General features: G+C 42.1%; 1 protein-coding gene across 1 annotated transcript; it reads left to right on the top strand.

Moving 5' to 3' along the window:
* The first annotated feature begins 393 nt into the window (after positions 1 to 393).
* Positions 394 to 19,668, top strand: LOC131997007 (uncharacterized). Its single transcript, XM_059367246.1, has 2 exons — positions 394 to 568; positions 18,677 to 19,668. Exons 1-2 carry the CDS (start codon positions 394 to 396, stop codon positions 19,666 to 19,668), a joined length of 1,167 nt encoding a protein of 388 aa, XP_059223229.1.
* Positions 19,669 to 19,895: the final 227 nt, after the last annotated feature.

Below are 19,895 nucleotides of genomic sequence, written 5' to 3'. Positions count from 1 at the left end.
TTAAAGATTGCAGCAAAAATTAACACTTTGTGACCGAAATTATGTAATAATTTCCGATCGAGTAATTCAACGGCTTGTCCCAAAATCACGACAAGCCCATTAGCAGGGTGTACCTTCTTTTTTTTCACTGATTTGTTGCAAAAAAAGAACAATAAGGGGACATCATATTGCAGTTCATTTGTTGATGCTTGGAAAAATTCCTTGCGATTTGTGTTTTTTTTTTTGCTGCGCTGTCATATCCGCATTACGAGGCTGCTGTTGAAGTTTTATGATGATCATTGCGCCTTTTTTTGTTTGCAATAACACATTATCCCACGGGAGTCATTGTCGCTTTGGAAAACCTTAAAAAGAACTTTAACGTAGGTCTTCACATGTAACAAGAACAACGACGACATGAGGCAAGCACCACTGAGCGACAAAAGGCAGTGGGCAACACCATCGGCGCGCATCAACAATAAAAACACCATCAACAACAACACTTCAACAGCAGCTCCATCCATAGCCGTAGGAGCCGCAGACAACCGAAGACCGTGGCCAGAAGAGTGGCGGCACGATAACAACATCACCGGCATTTAGTCTGTAAAGTTGGAACAATAGAGGCAGTTATTTTTTGGCCTGCAAGGAAAATAAAACAGAATTTAGTTCTTTTTTTTGTTGTGCCCCAAACCAAACTGGAAAGAGCAAGCAACAAAAAGAGAATACCAAGTCTGTCATAACAAGATTGGGGTATTCTCATAATCTTAACACAGTAGCTACAAAGTGCTAAGTTCATGAAGCTAAAGGACAAAAGTGTTTTTAAGACGATGTAACCACAGTATGTCATTTTTTCAACTCGTCGAAAAAATTATTTCCGGCCTTACCATTGTCTGTTGCCATGAAGTAAAATGAAATATTCCAATAAGGATCAGGGGCAAACTTCTCACTTATCAATGAGTACTGTCCCATTCAAACTTAAAACTCAATGATAAGGCACCTCCATTTTATAAAGCCAAGTACGACCGGCTTGCCACAGGGCGACACCTCTAAAGGAGATCTGAGAGAAGGCCAGAACTATCTTTAAAAAACTTGCTAAAGTCTAAGCCAGGATTCGAATTCAGACGTTCAGCGCCCTAGTCAGGCATGCTCACCTTTGCTCCTGGGTAATGTATAGTCATTTATTAAAAAATCGAGCAATCAAGCTGAAACTTGGAACATATCGGAATTCCTTTTTATGCAGCCCTATTCTGAATAACAATTCCCAGGGAGCTTATTCCCTATTACCTTTTCTCCTATTCTGAATAACAATTTACTGCCAAATAAACCGATCTTGGGTCTTGACTTCTTGAGATTTTACAAGGCGCAATTCTTATCGGATTTGATTGACATTTTTCATATAGTGTTTTGATATTAATTTCAACAACTGTGCGAAGTAATGACGAAATCGGTCCATAACCTGATATACAATAGCTGCCATATAAACCGATCTGGGATCTTGACTTCTTGAGCCTCTAGAGAGCGCAATTCTCATCCGATTTGGCACAAATTTTCTACAACGGCTCCTCTCATGCCATTGAACATACGTTTGCAATATGGCCAGAAACGATATATTGCTTGATACAGCTCCCATATAAACCGATTTCCCGATTTTGCTTCTTGAGCCCCGAATCGGACTAGAACTTGATATAGCTCCTCCTCCGTCCTTATTCATTATTCTTTGTTTACCTAAAAAGAGATACTGCGCAAAGAACTCGACAGATGCGACCATGGTGGAGGATATATAAAATTCGGCGCGGCCGAACTTAGTACGCTCTTACTTGTTACTATTTACGAACAATTTAAAATGTACGGAAATTATTTTTCATTTTTTTTATCAAAATTAAGCAGACATTTTTCTTAGGTTCTCCCGGTTTAAAAATGTCATGTACCCACCATAGAAGGTTTGCATTAGTTTTTCGACTTTATTGATAAAATACGACCATTCTAGAATTGGTATATGAATATACATAGGTTTCAAAATATGTGGTTCATATTTTAATATTCTTAGAGCCATATATATAGGGCGTTGTCGCTTAGTGGCACTCCGTCGGAGTCGGATCATTTAGCTTAAAGTAGAATCGAGGGGCACTCAATGACATGCATGAAGTCTTCTGCCTGTTCCTTAATGGAATATTCGTGGGCAATTTTTCAAAAATACTTGGCGCCTCATTTGGTCGCTTTTCAGCAGCACTATGTCCAGCAGCCGTCCCAACCACAAAGAAAAGCGGCCGCTGCCCTGAAATTTCGATTAAATCTTCAAGTTCTAGCTTCATAAAAGTAGGATTTTAGATAAAGCGGCGTATCATGCTGACCATCACAGCATTTATGACGACGAAGGAGAAACAAAACTCTGTACTACACACTAAAGTATTCTGCCCAAGAACGATCCGGTGGATTAAGCCACCTTAATTCCTTTTGGCAAGGGAAAACGCCAACATGCAGAATGAGTGCCCAATTTCCGGCACGGGATAGCTGTGAGCACCATTCAGTCCGGAACTTTGAGCTCCGATTTAAGTAGTGTTCATTGCTCTCGAGAGAAGTTTAGATACGAGCTACCGGGTCCATCCACAGGTTGCGCATAGTGGAATACTCCATACGGAGTTGTTGCAACGGCAGTCGCGGACAATCACCGGTATCGAGCGGACAGCCTCAGTGAGAGATAGGACGGCATGGTCTATTGCACAAATGCTGAGTGCCTATGACAAGGCGAGTTAATGGCGCCTTTAACTAACCAATGGCCAACCTGTTCCCGCGGCGATTAGTCCTTTGGACCGGAAGGAGCTTGCTCACCTACAGGAACTTGACGTGAATCGTCACATCCACATGAAAATATGGCTTCAACAACAACGACACGACACAATTAGTTTATTTATCTTTCCACCAGACTACTCTGGATGAAGATGGAAAGTTGTTATCACAACACAGAAATATGGTGACAAGCTGTAGGCCGTAATTGCGTACTATTAAAAACAAAAATTAAAACAAACATTACAAAAGCAACACTAAACATGTTTGTAAACTTTTTTAGCCACCTTTATAAATTCGTTTTGCTCATTTTTTATTTTATGTTAATTTTTATTAATTTCGGCCGTGCCGAACTTTGGTATATATGTAAACCTCCATTCGTCACAATCCGGTGAAAACTGGATAACTTGTTCACTTAAATTCGCCTCGGATATTTGGTCATCTAATAAATATAAATCACTGTTCAATTTAGTAGAACAAAATATTGGTCTTTTTGGCAGCTGTATCCAAATATAAACCGATCTGAACCATAAAGGAAACGGATGTCGAAAAGTCAAGAACTTTACCAGATGGCATCAAAAAACGTATCCGTGCCAAATTTCAGTTTGATATCTTAATTTTTGAAGGCTGTAGAGTTATTACAACAGACGGACAGACACACGGGCATCGTTAAATCGTGTTCGAATTTTACTACGATCCGAAATATTGTGTTGCCCAAAAAGTAATTGCGGATTTTTTTTACTTTTTTTCAAAAGAAAGCTAAAAGTAACAGCTGATAACTGATAGAAGAAAGAATGCAATTACAGAGTCACAAGCTGTGAAAAAAATTGTCAACGCCGACTATATGAAAAATCCGCAATTACTTTTTGGGCAACCCAATATATATATACATTGTTGGGTCGAAAATAGATATTTTGATGTCTTGTAAACGGAATGACTAAATGATTATACCCCCTATCCTATGGTGGTGGGTATAAAAATGTACATCATATACACACCGAAGACCATTTCATGCACTCAACCACACTCGACTAATGCCATGAATTTAAACCAAGTTGCTCTTTGACTTCTGCCACTGTTTTATGCTTGATACAATGACTCTTTAGGAATCCTGGTGTGGAGGTTGACATTAAAAAGAAATTGGCAAGTAAAAGCGTGTTAATATTGTATAACCTCAACCACGGATCGCATTTGTCAAGTTCTTTCGGTATCTCTTTTTAGGCAAACAAAGGATAATGGATAAGAATTGCTAAGCCATGGGAGCTATATCAAGTTGTGGTCCAATCCGGATCTTACTTTACTTAAATGTTGGAGACCATAGTAGAAGTCATTGTATAATATTTCAGGCGATTCGAATAAGATTTACGCTCATTATTGGCTCAAGAACTAAGATCGTTAGATCGGCATATACGGGAACTATATCTGGCTAAAGACCAATTTAGACCCTACTTGGCACGTATATTGAAGCTCATGGGAGAAGCTGTTGTACAAAATTTCAGTTTAGTTTGATAAGAATGGCTCTCTGTAGGGGCTCAAGAAGCAACATCGGGGGATCTTCTAATTGATAAATGTCCATCGCTCAGAGGTTTTGAAGTCGAGTGGTCGGTAGATGGTGAGTATTGTGGAGAGGTGGTCTGATCCCAAACAAATAACGGCTTGCCAGGATACCTTACTCAGGAGATTAGGGGATGCAATGGAAAATATCTGGCGAGCTGCTGCACTTTCTCGTAATTCTAGTGATGGCAACTTCATCCACTGTACAAATCGTCGAGCTTTCAATCTTCCTGACGAAGCTATGCTGGTTGTTATCTGAAGGAGAATGCCACGAAGTCCATTAAAGTCTCCTAGAACAAGTTGCTTATTTTATACCCTCCATCGTATGGTGGAGGGTATACAAATCTCTCGATTTCTTTTCCGACCTAAGTTCCACTGTCGTTTTTATGGATGGGGTAATACTAATCTAGTCACTCCGTTTGTAACACCTCGAAGTATTATATATATTCTGAATCGTCTCGACATTCTGAGTCTAACTAGCCTTGTCCGTCCGTCCGTCTGTCGAAATAACGAATGCGGTCGAACGCGAAAAGCTAGGCACTTGAAATTTTGCGCAGATACTTCTATTGATGTAGGTCGTTGGGGATTGAAACTGGGCCATATCGGTTCAGATTCGGAGGTAGCCCCCATATAAACCGATCCCGTGGTTCGACTACTTGAGCCCCTAGAAGCCCATAATCTTAATTTATGACTTCCAATATACATGCCAAGTACTATCCGAATTGGTCTATAAAAAGGGTACAGCTCCTATATCCATCGATCCCTGGATTTGTCTTATTGAGCCCTTAAAAGCTGTAATTTTTATACGATTTGGCTGAAATATGGAAAATGGACACGTAAAGACATGTTAAGTATGAATTTGGCTTCTTAAGCCCTTAGAAGCCTCATCCGATTCGGCAGAAATTTGACCCAAACCCCTATCTTATGACTCACAACATCAGTGCCAAGTTTTATACGAATCGGTCAATATGATGATATAGGCCGCAGTAAGTACCGATAACCCGATATGACTTATTAAGGCCAAAAAAACTCAAATGCAAACTCAATTAATAAGGGTAAATTTTTAGCTGAAGCCATGGTGATGGGTACCCGATATTCGGCCCGGCCGAACTTAGCACGCTTTTACTTGTTAATGCTTAAAGTTTCCTCGAAATTTCCTTCACAATTTGTTGCAGATTGTCCATGGCAATCAGTGTGATGGTTGATGAATTTGTTTATTGGTCTCTTGTTTTATTTGCAACACTTTCAAATAACAATAACAACAATTGCTTTAACGGGTAGCAACGCCGACAGCAACAAAAATAAGGAGGCGTAAAACAATAAAAAGAAAGTAGAGAAATAAATCAAAGGAAAACTTGAAGCAAGCAAACTGAGCAATCTCGTTCAGCTGAACATAATGCGGGCACTTTTGAAGTGGTGGGTTTACGGCAGGACATTTACCAAAAGCTTTTGTTTATTGTTTAGAAAGATGGCTAATAAAATTTACGAGTATTAAATTATACGAAATTATTTTCCTCTATAATTTTTAAGCATAAAAGGGTTTACACAGATTAGGTTAATAAATATGAACGGATTTGTAACGTGAAGAGATTTTCTGGTTCAGGTTGCAAAAAGTCATAATAATGAATCATATTTCATGGGATCCCTTAAAAGTGGTTTGAAATAAATTAGGAGCATAGAAGTACAAACAAGTAAGAGCGTGCTAAGTTCGGCCGGGCCGAATGTTGTATACCCTCCACCAAGGATCGCATTTGTCGAGTTCTTTGCGCGGTGTTTCTTTTAAGGCAAACGAAGATTAATGGATAAGAATTGTTATGCTATTTATCAAGTCATAGTCTGATTCGGACCATTAATGAATTGAATGTTAGAGACTGTTGTAGAAGTCATTGGGTAATATTTCAGCTCAATCGGATAAGAATTGGGCCTTGTAGGGACTGAAGAAGCATAATCGGGAGATCGGTTAATATGGGAGCTGTATCAAGATATAGATCGATTCAGACCATATTGAACACGTATATTGAAGGTCATGGAGAAGCCGTTGTACAAAATTCCAGCCAAATTGGATGAGAATTTTGCCCTCTAGAGGCTTAAGAAGTCAAGATACCAGATCGGTTTATATGGCAGCTATATCAGGTTATGTACCGATTTGGGTCATACTTAGCACAGTTATTGAAAGTCATAACAAAACGCAAAAATGCAAAATTTCAGCCAAATCGGATGAGAATTGCGCGCTCTATGGGCTCAAGAAGTCAAGATTCAAGATCGGTTTATGTGGCAGCTATACCAGGTTATGTATCGATCTGCATCATACTTAGCATAGTCGTTGGAAGTGATACCAAAACACCACATACAAAATCACAGCTAAATCGGATAAGAATTGCGCCTTCTAAAAGCTGAAGAAGTCAAGACCCCAGATCGGTTTATATGGCAGCTATATCAGCTTATGAAGCGATTTGAACCAAACTTTGCACAGTTTTGGAAGTGATACCAAAACACCAGGTGCATAATTTCATTCAAATCGGACGAGAATTGCGTCCTCTAGAGGCTCAAGAAGTCAAGACCCCAGATCGGTTTATATGGCAGCTATATCAAAAAATGGAACGATTTGGCTCATTTACAATCCGACCTACATTAAAGAGAGGCATTTGTGCAAAATTTCAAGCGCTTAGCTTTGCTCCTTCGAAAGTTAGCGTGCTTTTCACAGACAGACGAACGGACGTACAGACGGACGAACATGGCAGGATCGACTTAAAACGACATGACGATCAAGAATATATATACTAGAAGCTAAAATTTGGTATCCAAATTTCGGATGGGATACCAAGGGGGGGGGGGAGCTGGCGCCCCACCCCAAAACCCAAAATATTTAAGATTAGAAAACATATCTGATATCCAATTGTCGGGCCAAGTGCTTGGGGGACCACCCCAACCCCCAAAACACCCCTAAATCGCACATATTTACCGACCAAGTCAATATGGGACTCAATTGAAAGGTATTTTCGAGTAAAATACGAATCTGATATCCAAACTTGGGTCAAAGTTTCTGGGGGTCCACCCCTTCCCCAAAACACCCCTCAAACAGGACTTATTTACTGACCGTGGCAATGTGGGGCTTAAATAAAAGGTAGTTGAGTGTAGAACACGAATCTGATATCCAGATGTGGGATGTTGGGTGGCCGCCCATCCCAAGGAACATCCCCCAAAGAAGACAAATTTACGACCATAGCAATATGGGGTTCAAATGAAAGGTCTTTGGAAGTAAATCTGATATCAATGTTCGAATCTGATATCTATGTTCGGGAAGAATGTCTACGGGGTCACCCCATCCCCATAACACCACCCAAATAGGAATTATTTGCTGACCATTGGATTAAGAAACTTAAATAAGAGGTATTTTAGAGTAGAACACGAATCTGATATATATTTTCAAAGCCAAATCACTGGGTGGCCACCCCATCCCCCAAAACACCCCCCAAACCGGTCATGTTGGCCGACTATGGAAAAATGGAGCTCAAATGAAGGGTATTTGGGAGTAGACATGATTCTGACATCAACATTCGGGACCAACTGTCTAGGGGACTTCCCACCACCATAGCAACCCCCAAGTGGACGTATAGGCTCAACAAGACGTATAGGCTCATTCAAGACTGTGGAGCTCGATATTCATAGTTTTTAGGGCCCATACCCCAAACCGGACATATTTGCTGGCTTTTTCAATAAAGGGTTTAAGTGAATGGTATTTGAGATTAGAAAACGAATTTTATATCCAATTCTGAAGCCAATGGCAATATGGGGTTCAAATATATGAGAATAGAGCACGTTGCTGATATATTTTCAGGGCTTAGTGATTGGGGGACCATCCCACTCCCCAAAACACCCCCAAATCGGGCATATTTACCTACCATGTCAATGTGGATCTTAAATGAAAGGAATTGGGGGCAGAGCAAGAATTGATACCTACTTTTGGAACCAATTTTTGGGGGTTCACCCCTTTCCTAAAATACCCCACAAACAGCTATTTTTTACTGACCATCGCAATATGGGGTTCAAATAAAGGTATTTGGGAGTAGGATACGAATTTGATATCCAAATGTAGGACCATGTAGTTAGGGCATCAACCCTTACCCAAAACACCCCCAAAGGTAAAAAATTTTTCGAACATGCCAATATGTGGCTCAAATGAAAGGTTTTTGAGATTAGAAAACGAATTTGATAACCAATTTTGGGACTATCTATTTGGGGGACGCCTCATCCTGTAAACTCCCCCTCAAAGCCAATGGCAATATGGGGTTTAAATAAATGGTATTTAAGAGAAGAGCACGATGCTGATATTTTTTCAGGGCCAAGTGTTTGGGGTCCCGCCTCACCCCAGAAAACACCCCTAAATCAGACATCGTGAGAATATCGGGCTGAAATAAAGTATTTTTAGAATGGAGTACACCTTACATCCAAACTGAAATTCGTAAATCAATAAAGATCATATGGGATCAAGCAAAATACTATTTTCGTAGCATGGTATTTCACTACAAGCTCTTTAATTGTCGAAAATAAATATTCCAAGGAAAATTTTGTTCCATATAAAGTAAAAGAAGGCGCAGCGGAGCGGGCCCGGTCCAGCAAGTCAAACATTAAATCCTTTCAAAAAATCATATCTTATTTTCTTTAGGGTTTTTTGATTTTTTATTATATTAGAGCTCCTGTTATTAATCGGAATCACGCATAATTTTTGCTTGTTCTGGAACATTGCAATGTCCCATAAATAATCAACGATCGCACCATTCCCATCATTTGCCACGGGCAGGGAAAAAAAAAAACACACACATATTTCGCATTCACCATCATCATCGTTCTCCTCATCATAATGTTGAAAACATCATTATGACAAATCATTAGGCATACTTTGTCACTTGATGCTTTCCTTCCGCGCATCGTTAAGTTTTATGAGATTTTTTCTGTCGTTTGTTGTTGTTTATTTACGCTTTTTCTGTTTGTTTGTTTGTTATTGGGCTGGGATTTTTGCTACTCAGCGCAATGTTCGCACGATCACACGCTCTCCATTCATCATCATCATCATCGTTGTCAATGTTGTCAGAATGCAGACTCAATGGTCTCAGGCCGCCCAGAGCTTAAAGAATTTCATTCATAAAATTTTATGCCTTACTACTCATTTTATAGTAACAGTAACGGATGGCAGCGACAGAGGCAGTAAGAACAACAATAAAAACAGTCAGTCTGTTATTGCCTTCATTGGAGATTGTGTTTTCATTCTCTTGCTAATGGGGAGACACCATGAATGAGTAACCGGTTCTTGTGGTCACTTTGATTCGGCTTCGTTGAGTTTTTTGCCACATTCATACCACGATTTCTTATTGGCTGACAAGATCGTGCCGCTTGAATTACATGAACCAGCAGTAGCTAACAATAATATGTCATTGAAGAGTTGCCAACAAAGCAGAAAATAAGAAAAAAAAACGCATTTACTGGTGACATTTTAGCCGGTATAGTTTATTGAAGTAGCCGGTATGGTTAAACGTGTTCTGAGAAGCGATTGGGGTCTTAGTCGTCGCGCTGTTCGGTCCATATATGGTGGTCTATTTGTTGCTTGCGCAACTTATGGAGCGCCTGTATGGCACGGAATTGCTGCGACTGTCTTAGGACGGAAGAAGATCCTCTCTTGTCAGAGGGTGGCAATGCTGGCTTGCTTGCCGGTGTGCAGGACTGTTTCGACAGATGCACTACAGGTATTGCTTGGCGCGCCCCCGCTTGACTTACTCGTGAGTTACATGGCCGTTCTGTATAGTGTGAAAAAGGGAATTCCATTAGTGCGTGAGAATTGGCTCACCGTTTTGGAGCTTGCAGATGGGAATATTAGGCGGCTCAAGACACACCTTTTGGAGCGTCTTGATGATAGGTGGAGGACTAGATGGACGAACAGTGACAATGGCCGGGTTACTTACGAATTTATTCGTGGCGCGACGTCCGTACGAGACCGCCCGGACTTTGGCTTCGGCCTAAGTCTGGGCTTCATACTGACGGGACATGGTTCCTTGAATGCATTTTTGCATCAGAGGAACTTGTCCGCGACTGATTTGTGCGACTGTGAGAGACCTGAGCACTGGAGGCATGTACTGACAGAATGCCCGTACTATTCAGACTTTAGACATTTAGGCGCGATGGGGATTAGCGAGGCGGTGTGGGATTTCAGTAGGGCCCTTGAGGACGAGGCGACTGTTTCAAGGCTGGCCATCTTTTCCCGGGAAGTATTTTTTAGGAGGCGGACTAGACTTTGTGGAGGCATGAATATACGCTAGTTATCCATAACGAGGTGTTGCTGTACTGGCGCGACTGTGTGATTTGGTGCTGCGCATGACATGGCCTGGCACCTGCCTTGTCCATGTTGATGCAACGGTGTTTGCCCATTGTTGGTTCCCTTAGCTGTTGTGGTTGTGTTCGGTCACCCGTGAGGGGGGCCGCGTTGATTGTAAAGTCCCATGTTGATGCTGATATATGTGGCGTAGCCCGCGAGGGCTGCCGTGTCCTGTTTGTGTTTGTGTATATCGTCCTGTTGCATGTTTGATGATATACTTTTGTATGCTGGCTTGAGGTCGGCTTAGGGCGATTTTTTTTTAATTCAGGTGACCAGTCCGGAACTGTTTGGGGTTCAACTGGTAGTAGTCTTTTAAGGCTACGAAGTCTGACCGGAGACTTTAATCTGGTAACAGGGGTGTCAGGAGCCCCTGGAACTTTGGTTCCAGCCTGACAATGGTGAGGCCCCAGGGGGGAGCAACGTGGTGGCTGTGGTTTGTACCCGGGTAGAGCATAAGCTCGGCGTGGAGTTGCGTTTTCAACCGCGTGCCGTGACCCATAGATCGGAAGGAGTTTTAGGTAGTGCTCCGCTCCTAACCAAGGAGGTGAACACGTCCAAATACGTGGGATCAAATTGGTACTCATGTGTGGGTTACCACATGTGGGGGCGTTGTTAGACGCGTTGTATTCACCCTTGGGCCTCGCAGGTTTGGGCCGTGATGGCAGGTATCTGCGTAAAACTCGACATTCGTGTTTAACTTAATTGGCTATAACAAAACATTTGTTCCACCAGCCGAACGTAGAATAGCGTTCCAAGCACCTCGATTTTTTGCGCTCATTCTATAATCTCTGACACCAAGTTTGGAAGTGTCTCCCACCAATTGATCTTTCCATCTGGCTTTTGGACGTCTCGGTTTGCGTGTACCACCGTGTTTGCCTTCAAAAGACTTCTTTACTGGAGCTTCTTCATCCATTCTGACAACATGACCTAGTCAACGCAGCCGTTGTATTTTGATGCGTGTAACTATGCTATCGTCGTCAAACAGCTCGTGGTTCATACGTCGCCTATATTCTCTATTAACGCAAACTGGTCCATATATTTTACGAAGAATCTTTCTCTCAAGCACTCCAAGCACTGCCTCGTCTGCTTTCAAAAGTACCCATGCCTCAGAACCATATAACAAGACGGGTAGTGTCTGTGTTTTGCATAGTGTAATCTTCGCCCGCGATTGTTTGCCAGTATTATTCTCCACTTTATTTTAAAACTGGTGTTATTCGTTTCGGTTATGGCGGTGCCGAGGTAGTTAAAGTTACTGACTCAAAGATGTGTTTCCCAACTTTCTCCATGTTCTTCATCTGCTTGGTTGCACAAGGCGTTTTGGGAGTTGAAACCATCCATTTTGTCTTTTCACCATTTACTGGCAGTCCCATTTTCACTGACTCTCTTTCGATTATTTCAAAGGCTTTGGCAAGAAGCATGTGTTCTCTTGTGGTGAGTGTGCCATATCTATTCACATTTGCATCTCGTATAATCTTTTCCAGCAGGATATTAAAGAGATTTGTCTGAAATCTGGCATTGAATGGTCCGGAGAGATTCTTTCCATTCTTACTGAGGAACGCGTTGCAGCAAGTGTCATCCTGCAGAGTGTTATTAATTTTGCAGGGATACCAAACTCAGACATGGCTTGAAATACCTTTGAATGTAAAGGAGTATCGAAGGCGGCTTTGTAGTCAATAAAGAGGTAGGTAGGTGGTGTGTTGATTTGTCCTTCTCGGGTCTTTTCCAGGATTTGACGAAGTGTGAATATCTGGTCTAGGTTGGATTTACCAGGTCTAAAGCCACATTGATAGGACCCAATTATCTCATTGACTTTAGGTTTTAATCTTTCACACAGTATGCTCGAGAGTATCTTGTGTGCGATGGGGAGGAGACTAATTCCTCTGTAGTTGGCACATTCCGTCTTGTCTCCTTTCTTGTGTACGGGACATAGTATGCTGAGGTTCCAATCATTGGGTATGCGTTCTTCTAGCCAGATTGCGCAGACCAACTGATGCATATGCTTAATCAACGTGTCGTTTCCGGTTTTAAATAGTTCAGCGGGTAACACGTCGGCTCCTGCTGCCTTGTTGTTCTTTAGTTGGGTCACGGATACTTGGACCACATTCTGACTAGGAGGAAAACATTGTGGGTCTGCGGTATCCTCTTCGCCGCCATCGTCGGACATTAAATAGGTTTAAAATGTTCTTTTCATATTCTTAGCATGCTATCTGTGTCACTAACCTGATTACCTACTTTGTCTCTGCAGGAGGATGTGCCTGCACTAAAGCTATCGGTTTGATGTATAATTCTTTGGTAGAATTTCCGGACTTCATTATGACTCCTGTACATCTCAATTTGCTCACACTCATGTCTTTCCATTTCCTTTTTCTTTCTGCAGAATAGACGTTTCTCCTCTCTTCTTTTCTCCCGATACCCCTCCTTCATATGGCGAGTTGCTGCTGATTGCAGATATGCTCTATGTGCTGCATTCTTGGGTTCAGTAGCATCTCGACACTGTTGGTCGTACCATGGGTTTCTTAAAAATTTCAGCGGATAACCCGTCGGCTCCTGCTGCCTTGTTGTTCAATCGGGTCACTGCTACTTGGACTTCATTCTGGCTAGGACGTAAACATTCTATACAATCATCAGGGTTCTGGGGTAACCTCTTCACTACCATCGTCGGACACTAGCAGTTGGGCAAAATTTTCTTTCCATATCCTTAGCATGCTATCTGTGTCAGTTACCAGATTTCCTAATTTGTTTCTGCAAAAGGATGTGCAGAAACAAATTCTGTTAATTCTTTGATAGAATTTGCTGAAACGAGGTAATAATCCGAATCGATGTTTGCCTCTCGGGTTGATCGTACATCTAACACGCTGCCTTCCATCTATCACAACGTGATCAGTTTGGTTCCTCGTGTTTCGATTCTCGCGAAATTTGGCAGAAACGATTTTCTTATGACTGTCGACATTGATGGTGAATTTCATAGAAATCGGTTCAGATTTAGATATAGCTCTCATATATATCGCCCGATTTCCCTCCCGGAGTAACTGCAAGCGCATTTATTAAACAATCTTCCCAAAACTTTGTACAACGCTTTCCTCGACGACTTTTACAATATCTATAAAGTTTTTTCGAAATCAGCTCATATTTAACTATAGCTCACATATATATGTTCGTCCGATTCGAGTAATCTTTATATAAAATTCAATTTGTGTTTGTTTGTTTGTCGGTATGTTTGTTTGTTCCTATAGTCTCAAAAACGGTTGAACCGATTACCTTGAAATTTTCACAGATTGTGTAGGTTGGTCAGGAAGGAAACATAGGCTGTATATTTTTTTGATATCGGGAGGGGGCAGACACATCCCCCTTACCCCAAAAGTACTACCCAAAAATAAAATTGGACCGATCGGGACAATATGGGATTCAAATGAAAGGAATTTTTTGATATCGGAAGGGGACCGTTACCCCAAAAACACCACCCAAAATAAAAAATGGACCGATAAAGACAATATGGGTATCAAATTAAAAGAATGCGGGAGTAGATCACGAATCTGGCATACAATATCATGTCGAAGTATAGGGGGTCACTCCACCCCCACAAAAACGTCCAAAATGGGCACATTAGCCAATCACGGATACATGGGACTCGGTTTGTTTGTTCCGTATAGACTGAAAAGCGGCAGAACCGATTTTCTCGAAATTTTCGCATATTGTGAAGTTTTATCCAAAAGTAAACATAGGCTATGTAATTTTTCGATATCGGAAGGGAGACGGACCCTCCCCCTTATGCCAAAAACACAACCCAAAATCAAAAGTGGACCGATCGGTACAAAATTGGTATTAAATGAAAGGTATTGGAGAGTAGAATACGAATATGGTATTAAAATTTGAGTCTAAGTACTCATCGTGCTGCCCCAACCCCAAAACTCCCCCAAACAGACATATTGGACGTTTATTTCAATATGAGGCTCAAATGAAAGGTATTTTCGATTTCGAATCTTGCATATAAAATCAGATCGAAGTATAGGGGGTCACGCCACCCCTCAAAGACGCCATTAGACCCATTATGACTATATGATACTTGGCTGAACCGATTTTCTTAAAATTTTCATAGATTGTGTACGTTTGTCTGGAAAGAAACATAGGCTATATAATTTTTTTTAGTAATCGGTTAGTGGCGGGCCCTCCCTCTTACCCCAAAAACGCCACCCATGACCGAAAGTGGTCCGATGGCCACAATAAGGGTATCAAATTAAAGGTATTGGAGACCAGAGAAGGAATATGATATTAAAATGTGCGTCCAAGTACCCAGCGACCATGCATGACATTGTACCTCGCAAATGTCGCCAACATTAAGAGGGGATAAACACCGCTTTGACCGATGTTCTCGCCAGAGTTCGAACGCGTTCAGCGTCATAGGATACAATGGCACGAATATCGAATTCGCATTCAGGGTAGAGTTAAAGAAGGCGCAGTGGAGCGGTCCCGGTCCGGCTACTAAAGCTTTAAAATAGTCATTTGTTATCCGATTCTCTCAAAATTTGTTAGGAAGGATTTCTGTATGTCTTTTAATGTTACTAATGATTTTTCATAGAAATCAGTTCAGTTTTATATAAAGCTGCCACATATGTATTTCGCCCGATTTTCACTTCTAGAGTCACTGTAAGCGCATTATTGACCAATATTGCCAACATTGTGCACAACTCTTTCCTCGATGCCTACAGCAATATTTAAGAAGTTTGGCCAAAATTGGTTCAGATTTAGATGAAGCTCCCATATATATGTTCGTCAGATTTTGGCTAATTTCCAATAATGGTGTCAATTGTCAACCGTATTTATTACCGTTTGAATACATTAGCTTGTTTGAATATGAATTATGCGATTTTGAAGCAATAATCTAAGGTTTTCAAGGAAACAGAAAATAATATTGTTTCGTCCAGCACCAATACGTAAAAAGATTTTCTTCACGTATCCAACGGCGTCCTCAGAATTTTGAAATTCGCAAAACAAAATATGTTACAGCAATTTCAAAGTCTCCTTGATTTTTTTGCATTTTTCGGACATAAATTATGCAATTTTGAGCTTGTTTTTTGAAGTAAAAACATAGGAGTTGCACAAATCCGAATTTTTTGCCATGATCTTCAATACTGTGTACTCAACTCGAAAAATTTTTTCGCCTCAAAAATTGCAAATTTTCATAAGGGGTTAGCCCATGCTAAAAAAAATGCAAAAAAATAAAATGTGAATTTTCAAACAATTCTGTTTATTGTACGAATCTTCTTCGAATTTCGAATTTCGAACTGCGCAATGCTTGAAATTTTTCGAAACTCGAACTAATGAAGGAGTTACAGCGTTTTTTGCCTTGAAAACGACCCTAAATTTTTGCGACCAAAAAAAATCGGTTTTTCGAATGTTTTTTACAGAAAAATTTTGAGTACTGCTTCATCCGGCACCATTACGGAAAGCGATTTTCCACACGAATCCAACGGTTACGGAATAATTCTAAAGTTTGCAAAACAAAGGAAGTTACAGCAATTGCAAACTGACTTTCTTTCTTTTGGATTTATTGAATATATATTTGCGGTTTTGATGAAATACTCTAAAGTTTTCAAGGAAGCAGAAAAGAATATTGTTTCGTCCAGCACCATTACGTAAAAAGATTTTCTTCACGAATCCAACGGCGTCCTCAGTTTTTTTTGAAATTTTGAAATTCGCAAAACAAAATATGTTACAGAAATTTCAAACTCTCCTTGATTTTTTTAAGTTTTTTGGAATATTAATTTTGCGATTTTGCGCTTGCTTTTTGAAGAAAAAACACAGGAGGTGCACTATTCCGAATTTTTTGCCATAACCTTCAATACTGTATGCTCAACGCGAAAAATTTTTTCGCATCAAAAATTGCAAATATTCATAAGGGGTTAGCCCTTGCTAAAAAAAATTCAAAAAAATAAAATGTGAATTTTTAAGTAATTCTGTTTTTTGTACGAATCTTCTTAAAATTTCAAACTGCGGAATCCTGGAAAATTTTCGAAATTCCGAAAAATGACGGAGTTACAGCGTATTTGGCATTGAAAACGACCTTGAATTTATACGCCAAAAAAAAATTTCGATGTTTCTTATAGAAAATTTTATAGTATTTCTTCATCCACATCCGTAGTGAGGAAAAGAGATTTTCTTCAAAAATCCAACAGTATTGGAGAAATTCTAATGTTTGCAAAATTTATGAAGTTAGAGAAATTGCAAACTCACTTTTGTGTTTTTGAATTTTTATACCCTACACCACTACTATGGTACAAGGTATTATAACTTAACGCATTTGTTTGTAACACCCTGAAGGGTTTTGGTTAATTTGTAATAAAGTTGTCATATGTCAACCGTAGTTATTACAGTTTGAAATTATTTGCTCGAAATTTGGTACGGATTGTTTAATAATCCATCTAAAAGTTTTCCCCTAAGTCCATCAAGATTGGTTCATATTGGATTTAGCTCACACATTGTAGTTATAGGGTAGGTGTAGGGTATTACACAGTCCGCACTGCACGACTTTTGCCCTTCTTTACTGGTTTTTTCTTTCTCATTTTTGGCTCACTGGGTACTTTTTGGAGTGAATATCAGCCAGAAGCATTGCAAGAGCTACCAATGCATACAGAAATATCACAGTTTGGTGCGGTTTATAGGCTGGTGGCAACATTGGACCGTATTTCTTTAAAGATGATGCGAATCGTAACGTAACAGTGAATGTTGGGCACTAATGTGAGATGATATCAAACTTTTTTTTTGCCTAAAATGCAAGAGCTTAAATGGCATGGTATGTGGTTTCAACAAGACGGTGCCACATGCCACACCGCACGCGTAACGATGGACCTGTTGAGAGGCGAGGGTGAAGAAACGCCCATTCCCACGCATGCACGGATGTACCTGAGCCGAAGCTAATGGCACCCACTCTCGGAACCTTCCTGTTGCTTCAACAAATCTCGGGAGACCTACCTGAGGTACGTTCGCAGGTTTATCCAGATCAAAGAAGAAACGCCTCCACAGAAAGGAGAGCCTACGTCCCTACAGACCCGGACATGAACACAGCAACTGCTCAATAGTATCCTCTTCATCCTCATCGGGGCAACTCCTACAGAAGTCATTGTGCGGTATTCCCATGTGCGCCGCCATGCGGTCTATGGCACAGTGTGCGGTTATGTCCCCTGTCAAGGTACTCATCGACCTCTTATCGAACGCCAGCAACTCCCTCGTCCCCCTCTGGTCGATGACCACCATAGCGCCTTTACAGTCCGGCAACCATCCACCGTGCTCCACCTCGCCACCGACGCCGCCCTGGCCAACCCCTCTACTGTGTTCAGTATCACGACAAATGTCACGAAGGCAAGATCGATGACTGGTCCGCCCGGCGCTGACGAACCCTTCCTGGCGTACTCGTCCGCCCTCTCATTTCCTGGAACCCATGTCAGCGTAACATCGTGGGCCCGGAGCATATCCAGGGACTCCAAACAATCTGCCATGCATCTCGACCTCACCATCCTCGGCCCTAATTCCTTGAGCGTCGCCATACTGTCCATATAAATTCAAGTTTCGAGGGCGGCAAATCCCTTAACATTGTTTCTCTTGCGGCCACTGCAATGGCACAGACCTCTGCCTGAAAGATCGTACACTCGTCCGGCAGTCTCTGATTTTGAATGTATCTGAGTAGACCCCCAATCCAGACCCTGACTCCATCTTGGGGTCATCTGTGTATATCGAGGTTTCATTCTCCTCAAGTAAACCATTCGCCTCCAATTCGTCCCTCTCAGGAAATCTACCGGTGCCAGGTAGTCGGAAATCATCCTCAGTCTACCATACGCATCCACATAACACCCAGAATCGAACTGTGGTCGCAACCATGTCGAGCTACCTCAGCCTAAGCGCGACCCTGGCGGCGCAGTTCCAAATATAGGCCAAAATGGGCTGTATATCCAGCGTGCCCATTTTAGTGCGGATCTTAGTGCCCCTGTGATCCCGACGCAGGCCAGTTTCTAGACATTCTCGAACTTTCTCGCACGCGTCCTCTTCCATACGGCATTCCCCTACGGCATTTCCCTACGGCATTTCCCTACGGCATTCCCCTACGGCATTCCCCTACGGCATTCCCCTACGGCATTCCCCTACGGCATTCCCCTACGGCATTCCCCTACGGCATTCTCCTACGGCATTCCCCTACGGCATTCCCCTACGGAATTCCCCTACGGCATTCCCCTACGGCATTCCCCTACGGCATTCCCCTACGGCATTCCCCTACGGCATTCCCCTACGGCATTCCCCTACGGCATTCCCCTACGGCATTCCCCTACGGCATTCCCCTACGGCATTCCCCTACGGCATTCCCCTACGGCATTCCCCTACGGCATTCCCCTACGGCATTCCCCTACGGCATTCCCCTACGGCATTCCCCTACGGCATTCCCCTACGGCATTCCCCTACGGCATTCCCCTACGGCATTCCCCTACGGCATTCCCCTACGGCATTCCCCTACGGCATTCCCCTACGGCATTCCCCTACGGCATTCCCCTACGGCATTCCCCTACGGCATTCCCCTACGGCATTCCCCTACGGCATTCCCCTACGGCATTCCCCTACGGCATTCCCCTACGGCATTCCCCTACGGCATTCCCCTACGGCATTCCCCTACGGCATTCCCCTACGGCATTCCCCTACGGCATTCCCCTACGGCATTCCCCTATGGCATTCCCCTACGGCATTCCCCTACGGCATTCCCCTACGGCATTCCCCTACGGCATTCCCCTACGGCATTCCCCTACGGCATTCCCCTACGGCATTCCCCTACGGCATTCCCCTACGGCATTCCCCTACGGCATTCCCCTACGGCATTCCCCTACGGCATTCCCCTACGGCATTCCCCTACGGCATTCCCCTACGGCATTCCCCTACGGCATTCCCCTACGGCATTCCCCTACGGCATTCCACCATACCAGCCATACCATTCCACCATTCCAACTTAGTACCGCAAATAAAAATGTTTTTAAATATTATTTTCACAATTTGTTTTATATGGAGTTTGCCAATGAAAACTGAACTTAATACCCACCTTAATCCACCAGAACATAAAGGTCTGTTTCAGTGGACCTGTAGCAAGCTTGCAACACCTTTATTGACTAATTAGAACAAAAGTCAAGACAAAATGTGGTCATATCGATATAAAAGTTAATGGAATCTGAAATTTAAATTT

The sequence above is a fragment of the Stomoxys calcitrans genome, chromosome 4, assembly GCF_963082655.1.
Source record: "Stomoxys calcitrans chromosome 4, idStoCalc2.1, whole genome shotgun sequence".
Lineage (NCBI taxonomy): Eukaryota > Metazoa > Arthropoda > Insecta > Diptera > Muscidae > Stomoxys > Stomoxys calcitrans.
Note: the sequence above shows the minus strand (reverse complement) of the source record. Positions and strands in the feature narration are given on the sequence as shown.